The 8,147-nt window shown below is 39.7% G+C and overlaps 1 protein-coding gene across 2 annotated transcripts; it reads right to left on the bottom strand.

The window, feature by feature from the left end:
- Window positions 1-2,196: 2,196 nt before the first annotated feature.
- RPL22L1 (ribosomal protein L22 like 1) lies at window positions 2,197-6,014 on the bottom strand. Of its 2 annotated transcripts, none has more exons than XM_019463150.2 (4): window positions 5,912-6,014; window positions 4,228-4,320; window positions 3,941-4,062; window positions 2,197-2,458 (listed from the first exon to the last, which is right to left on the bottom strand). In XM_019463150.2, exons 1-4 carry the CDS (start codon window positions 5,918-5,920, stop codon window positions 2,314-2,316), a joined length of 369 nt encoding a protein of 122 aa, XP_019318695.1. In that variant the 5' UTR covers window positions 5,921-6,014; the 3' UTR covers window positions 2,197-2,313. The 2 variants fall into 2 exon arrangements, with proteins under 2 accessions (XP_019318695.1, XP_019318694.1); XM_019463149.2 differs by lacking the exon at window positions 5,912-6,014 and adding an exon at window positions 5,412-5,447.
- Window positions 6,015-8,147: the final 2,133 nt, after the last annotated feature.

Here is an 8,147-nt window from a genome sequence, read left to right as displayed (position 1 = left end):
GAGTAAGCCCTGAGGCAGGGGTGCCTCTGGTATATTCAGGAATAAGGAAGTCTCTGTGACCTGAGCTGAATGTGTGGTGGAGAGAATGAGGTGACGCCTCTGAAAACCACTCACCACAACACAAATATCTTTTTCAAAATGTGGATCGCATTGTATCACATTAGTTTATTTAAAATTCAGTAGCTTCCCATTGCTCTCAGGGTAAAAGAAAACATGGATTTCTGCCCTGCATGGGGCTGGTTTCCACCTACCTTTCCAAATTCTTCTCATAATCACGACTCTATTCCAGGTAGACTCTATACTAACCAGATTGTCAATGTCCTGAGAATTTTACCTATGTTGTTCTGCCTGAAACACCCATTTTCCTTTACCCAACTAATACCATGTCTGTTCTAGGTTAGCTCAAATACTTCCTGTTACCTTCTTTGACTAGATCAAATCCCTCTTATTAACGCCTCTCCTTTGTTGTACTCAAGTTTCTATGGGATTATCTAGTCAGTTTCCCTCACCATACTAGAGTAGGCTGTTTTTACTCCCTTGTATCCACAATGCTCAACAAAGGAAGCACAGTAGGATCTTGGTAACTATTGGCAGAAAACATGAACAATTCAAACAAGGCAGTTAAGAGGTTATTACTATTGTCAGGAAAAGAACAAAGGAGTTGTTGTACTAGGGTAGTAGGTTAATAATATTAGGGACCACTTCAAGTTTTTAATAATCAAGAGAATTAACATTTAAAAATATTTTCGGCTTATTTTGAGAGAGCAAGAGCAGGGGAGGGGCTGAGAGAGACGGGGACGGCATCCAAAGCAGGCTCTAGGCTGACAGCAGCAAGCTTGATATAGAACGGTGAGATCTCACCAGGTACAGTGAGATCATGACCTAAGCCCAAGTCAGATGCTCAATTGACTGAGCCACCCAGTAGCCCTTTTTTAAATGTCTGAGAGAACAGTGGAGGGGCAGAGAGAAAGAGGGGGACAGAGGATCCCAAGCAGGCCCCATGCTGACAGCAGAGAGCCCGATATGGGGCTTGAACTCATGAACCATAAAATCATGACCTGAGCCAAAGTTGGACACTTGACTGAGCCACCCAGGCGCCCCAAAAGAATTAACATTAATTATTCCAAACATTCCCAAACCAATTAAGTAAATGTGTACATCAGGTTGTTATAGTCAAGACGCTATTTTTGCAACATGATTCTACTGGTATCAGGGCCTGTGTTCCAAGTACCTGAGTTACCACCTTCAGGTTAGAAAAGGAAAAAGACGCATTACTTAGGACCACTGGAAAACAAGAAAATTGGTACGGCTCTAGTACCCCCATCCCAGTATTCTTTTCTCCTGCAATCTCAATTTTACCAAACCATTCTGCTTTGCTCAAAGACTTCTTTATTCGGGGGAAAGGGTCCATCCACTGAGAACTAATCAATAGACAACCACTTTTGGAATTACCAGTAAGGAGGTGTCAAAGAGGGGACAAGATTCTAACTGGCTAAGTAAATTATTCAGACAAGGAACACAAAAGCAGATTTAGTGGGTAAGAGATCAATGGTTCTGACTTGGAAGGTTTTGAGATTCTAGTGCTTACAAGGCATCTGGTTTGAGATGTCAAACAGGCAATTAAACATTGGTTTAGAGCCGTGCCCTGCTCACGCATAGTTTTTGTGTGAATTAGGAGTCCGCATCCTCTGAAGCAGAGGGCACAAGTGCTTCAGTTGTGAGCACTTACGTGCAAGAACTATTCTAGGCACTCAGAATTGCCATTTTCAAAATGTACAAAAATGTTTAAGACTGTCAAGACAATTTAAAATATTTCACTATATAATCATACACAATACTGCCCTTCATTATTTCCTATGCATCACTACATACTTTGAGGACACCCATAAAAGGAGTAAAACTTCAGAAATCCTGAAAAACAAAAAAAAATTCTACCAGCTATACACAATTTAAATACTGCTCAGGAGCACCAGGGGTGCTCAGCTGATTAGGAGATTGAGCCCTTCATTGGGCTCTGTGCTGAGGGAGAGGGATTCTGTCCCTGCGTGGGATTCTGTCTCCTCTCTGCCCCTCACCCCATCCACACTCTCTCAAAATAAGTAATCTTTAAATACTGCTTACAACAACTATCAAAGGAAAGGCCAGAATCATGTAAACAACATACACTTAAAACAGAAAAGGCAGAAGCTTAACACACAGGGTACAGTGTTTTTTATTCACCAATAAACTAAAAGTCCATTTCTAGAGGTTTCTTTCCTTTGCATGCTTCATTTGTTTTATTAGCGAGCAAAACCCTGTAAGAGGCTGCCGTATCTAGTCTTCAGATTCAGATCCATCTTCATCTTGACTAATCTGGAAGTAACGAAGTTCGTAAGTCTCCTTGTCAGATGCAACCACACGAAGCCAATCACGAAGATTGTTCTTCTTAAGGTATTTCTTGGTAAGATATTTCAAATACCTGTAAGATAAAAACGAATTTCATTAAGAAACATAATTATCTACCATGCACAGGATTATCATATAAGACATGCAGTTGTATTCATCTTTAATGTTCCCTCCAAAATATTTCATTTGTATCAAACATTGTGGAAGGTTGCTGGGGACAGAATAATTAGGCAGCTTCTCAACCCCAATTAGAATCAGTTCATGTCCTACAAACCCTATTCCCCCACCTCCCTAAAATAAACGTCCTTTATGTTGAAGCTAAAGAGAGAGCCACAGTAGCTTGCTCTTCAGTTTTACTGCCATAACAAGATTACGTTTTAATTAAATACATAATCTCATTAGGGTGCCTGGGTGGTTCAGTCAGGTAAACAACTGACTTGATTTCGCTCCAGTCATGACCTCAGGGTTCTGGAATCGAGCCTGGTGGAGGCTGCTTGGGATTCTCTCTCCTCTCTCAAAATAGATGAACCTAAAAGATCAGCACACCTGCAACTAGCATATGGCTCAGTTCTTACAAAGAACTTTCAGCATGGTCTCATTTCATCACTCCAGCCACTCTCTTCCATTTATGCTTTACGGTAATTCTGAACTACCAAGCATTCCTCAAGCTTCTGTTTTTCTTTAATGCCGGTCCCTCTCGCAGGAATTACATCATTCGACTGGCAACACTGCTGATCTCAGGTTCTCTGCAAATTCTTAGCCCGATCTCTACCTTCAACACAGCTATTATAGCACTGCATTTTACAATTATGTGCCTATTATAAGATCCCTGAGAATATTACATTTTCACCCCTGAATCCCTAGTGATTAACCAAACAGCTAACAAGCGTCACTACTTTAGTCCAAGCCACTACCATCTCCTCTATTCTCCCATTAAGTTTGTTGTCTTCAGCTTCACTTCTCAACTACTTAATACTGCACTTCACTGTCTCCACTAGAATTTAAGCTCCTTTGGTGGTACGTACTTGGCTTCTTGGCCCACTGCTGGGCTATCCAATCCTACAACAGTGCTACCATATAAATTTGTTGAGTAAATTAAATGAACCTCTGACTACCTGCCTATGCTAAACCAACCACCAAAACCTTTAATTTATATATATATATATGAAAACATTTACATTAGGCAAATTGAGACGTTACTTCCAAGTTACACATTAGACACGTTTCTTGCAACATATTCTAATATTAAATCATCTAACATCATTAAAGTTTATATATAATTTGGATTTCAGGGACTATAATGTACTGGACAGGAGCCTATATTCCAGCAAAAATTTATGCTTACTGACAACCAGCCTAAGTAATTGGCCCAGTTACTGAATATATTTTCCATTCACACAGGCTATTAGGAAGTTCAAAACACTTTTCATGTGCATCTCTGAACGTATCAACACATCTATCCCTGCATATGAAGAGAAAATATTAGGATTACGTATTCTGTAATATTCACAATTACCATCATTTCACTAAAATATTATGGGAAACAAATACTAACCTTTTAGAGAACTGTTTCTCAGAAACAACTGTGATTTTATTCTTGATGCGTTCAATGTGAACAACATTCCCCAGATTTCCAGTTTTTCCATTGACTTTAACCTTCTCCCGTAGAAACTGTTCCTATTTTAAAACAGAAAAAATGCAAAACTAGGGAAGAAAACCCTAGATTTTCACTAGGGAAGGTACCCTAGGAATAGAGCTTAGGTTAAAATCAAGAATTATATACTTAAATCATCAAGCACTCTAATACAATGATAAAAACAAGCCAAGGAGAGTGATACTTACAAAATTTCCAGAATCAAAAATTCCATCTTCTACTGGATGAGTAAGGTCCAAATTAAATTTCCAGGTTGACTTCTTAGGCTTCTTGTCTTTCTGCTACAGATAGTTAACATAATTAGGACTAGTCCATTCACTCATTTTTATATTGCAAAACTTTCTGTTATCAGCCCAAAGATGCACAGTGTACTGTGATGTCATATTATGAAATGGTGCAAAACTGTAAAAAGTCGCTTAATTTATCTATTGGGTATACCCCTTTTTCTTAGTCTGTCAGAAAAGGGGTACACTCCTTAACTTGTTTAAACCGGGTTTTTGTGAAATCCAATGGTAATTCTCCCTGTTCACCATGCAAGTGTCTCAAAAGTGCAAAACTCAAGAAAGCAAGAAGCGTATGGGTAGCCACTATTAGTTCTCTGAATGAGAAAATTCCAGAGAATCCTATATTTACAACTGGAAGAGATTAATAAGAGAATCAATTTACTTTCTACTGTAAATTAAAATTAAACCACGACCTGGGGTTGGTTTAAACCTCTAATCAAGTCCATTCTGTTCCAATTATCAAGAGAAGTTTTATGGGCTTTTAGTATTTTCCAGGTCACTGATGTTCAATTTTAAATTATCAGGTACTATTTACTATAGGCCAGGCCCTATGGGAAACAGGTAGTATACACCACTTTGCCCAAGCTCTATACACCAGAACAGGATACTCTATCCACTCAAGCCTAGAGAATTAAATCATTATTGTGTTATAAGAGAGAAAAAGGAGATATTTAATCCAAGTATGTAATTTAAAAAACATATGTAACTTTAGTTTGCCATACCCCAAACTCAGAATTATCACATAATCAGGCTGTACAAGTAAAACGTTGCTCTGGCTACTATCAGTATACATTCAATGTCCTAAAAACAGACAAATCAGTATTCATCAGAGGATGCATCTTCAAATTAGATCCACCCAAACGGATAGCAAGTACTAATGCCAGTTTGCTTTTAGGTAGACGAGTAATTTGCACCAAAAAAAAAAAAAAAAAAAAAAATCGCCTCCAAAACTTAGAACTGGTAAGTCGCCGACGTATACCTACCTTTTCAAATGCTCTTTAGACTGGTTTTGATATCTGATTCCCTTATTAACAACGTAAATAAGATCTTTTCACGCTTTTTTATCTGCCTAAAGTCGTGACTTTCACCTTTAAAAAAAATTCCTTCATGAAGTAACAATGACAATTCTTCCTTTAGTCCTAAAGTTCTCTGAAACTGTCGTAGCCTCGGAGCTCCCTCCGCGCTGGCGAGGCTATCAGACCGGCCCGATTACCCACATTTCTTTCCTGGTGCAAACGAATAGGACAGCATCGGCATTTCCAGAAGCGAGACTGAAAAGAAAAAGGCCCCAGTGCTGTCCTACTATCCTTGTTCATCGTCGTGCCTCCTCCTTCCTTGCGCTGCCACAGCCACCCATCCCAAGCCAGTTCCGGACGGAGCTCGAACTCTACTAGACCGCATGGCAGTCTCCAGAAGTCTCGAAAATAACAACTTGTAATTTTAACAACGTGCTTGTGCTCCTAACCTAGTCTCCATTTCAACTCTTCCTTTATCTCGAATGAGAGGTCCCCAACTCGCAAAATTTTTGTAGATGTAAAAATCATCTACACCGGAGTAACACGCTCCCACCCAAAGAACGCTCACTCACCGGCGCCATCTTGAAGGCCAACCGTGGGATCAGAGAGAAAGCTACAGGCGCTCTTCACGTATTTATAGCAAAACGTGCTGCGTCACGCGCTGAGAACGTACGCTCGCTGCCTCCCGGAAGAGAACGTGTGGAGGCCGGTAACCCAGGAAACTGGGGCGTGGCCAGGGTGGATAGGTTTCCTACGCAGTCAGGTTTCCCGGGAGCGCCGGCTAGTGGCCATTGTAAAGTAATTCACGAGTTTCCGCTAAAGACATCACTAATCCACGGACCTCAGAGGTCTCTGCAGTTCCTGGGAGGTCGCTCTCAGATAAATACAACCGAGGGATGCAGGAATCATCTTTCATTGATCACCTAGATCTTCTTTCCAATCAGGGCAAGACAATGTCTCAGGGTGCTTTGGGATCTTCTGTCTTATATTGTAATTACAATTATGCAGAGAAAAAGTTACGTCTGTATTCATGTTTCGTCTATGAGTCTTGTTTTCTAAATGACTGTTGAGGGAAGTGTTTCAGGGAGCCAAAATAAATTGGGTTCTTGAGGAAAAAAAGCTTCCAAGAAAAAAAAAAAAGGATTGCTCTCACTTGTTCACTTGTAGAGTGTGATTTAATTTTATCATGGGTTTTAGTTAGCCCTGTGTAGAAATTAAGATGGAGTCACTCTTATGAGGCAGAATTTAGGTCAAGCAGTGATGTAAGCGGCCAAGGGCAGTGTAGGTAAGACCAGGTACCTTCCAAGCCAGTACGACTGACCACACCAAAACTGATAACCAGCAAAACCAGAGGAGGTCTGGTTGAATCCCTTTAAAAAGGAAGGATTTTTGCAGCAGACTGTCAAGACTTTCCAGATGCTGACCCTTTCGCCTCTGACCACACCAAAAAGGTGACTACCCCAAAGGTTCTGCCAAATGGTCTCTGGGCAGAACAGAGATCCTTCATTGCTTGAACATAATAAGCAGCAAGTGCTGAGAGCTGGCCTAGACCCAAGGGAGGCCTTATCATAACTCCACACTCAGAAAATGATTGCAAGTTTAGTTCATTAATTTCCTACCTCTTGTTTTATCTTGTTGTGTGCTTGCCTTGTGCTTTAATTTGTGTGATGGGTAAGAAACCAAGTTAAACGTGAAATGTCATTGAGTTTGGAATCCTGAACCTGATTTACAATTTAACTTTGCTTTATGATTGAATAAAGCTGATACTATGGAAAGACACAACTCATGTGTGCACCTTCATAGCATGCCCATGATACCCTAGGGCTCCTGACTTCCATCCAAAATACGTCCCAATTAAAGTTCAACAAATATTTGATGAGACCTAACTACTAAAATGCATAAAGCACATGAGGGTGAATGTGGGGTGGGGACAGTTTTGATGACAAAAGGAAAAAATAGCCTTTGAACTTTGAAGAATTGTAAGTTGGCAACAGATCAGAAAAATGATATCCTTCTCAATATTTTGCAATTTGTTTTACAGAGGTGAAACTATCATACTGGGAGCGAGAGGTATGGATGGGGGGGACTTTTGTTGTTAATATTCAGAAAATTTCCTAGAAAGTAACAACTGCATATATTTTTTAAAAATTTGTTTAATATTTATTTATTTTTGAGAGAGAGACAGAACATGAGCAGGGGAGGGGCAAAAAGAGAGGGAGACATAGAATCCGAAGCAGGATCCAGGTTCTGAGCTGTGAGCACAGAGACTGATGTGGGGCTTGAACCCATAAACCCTGAGATCATGACCTAAGGTCAGATGCTCAACCGATTGAGTCACCCAGGTGCCCCTATTTTTTATGACAGTGGTTAGTCATGGTGGAAATTATGCTTTAATGAAGCATACAATGTGTAGGATCTGAATATAACTATTGAATTCCTCGGAGAAATCCATTTCAAGATTTTTTTTTTTGGTCGTTTGCCTCAAGAACCAGAATTTCTTTCTCAAAGATTAAGGGAAAAACAAAAAAAGGAAATTAGCATTTTCTCCTCAAAGGCTGCTCAGGCTGTAGAGCAGAAATTATCCCTGCAGTATTGGGTATTTTGAAAATAAACTGTTAATTGATACACTATTTTATTTCTGTTGTTTTTGGCAGACTTCCATGTTATGACTGAAAAACGAAACAAAGAAATAAACAACAACAAAAAAAACCCTTTAGGAACTATTAAGTCATTTGTACACAGGAGATATTAAAATGTGCTTCAAACTAGCTAGTAATCTCAAAATAACTAAATTGAAACCATAGTGGA

The sequence above is a fragment of the Panthera pardus genome, unplaced genomic scaffold, assembly GCF_024362965.1.
Source record: "Panthera pardus isolate Hobbes unplaced genomic scaffold, ASM2436296v1 HiC_scaffold_16, whole genome shotgun sequence".
Lineage (NCBI taxonomy): Eukaryota > Metazoa > Chordata > Mammalia > Carnivora > Felidae > Panthera > Panthera pardus.
The sequence above is the reverse complement of the archived record's forward strand: the minus strand, read 5'-3'. Positions and strand labels throughout refer to the sequence as shown.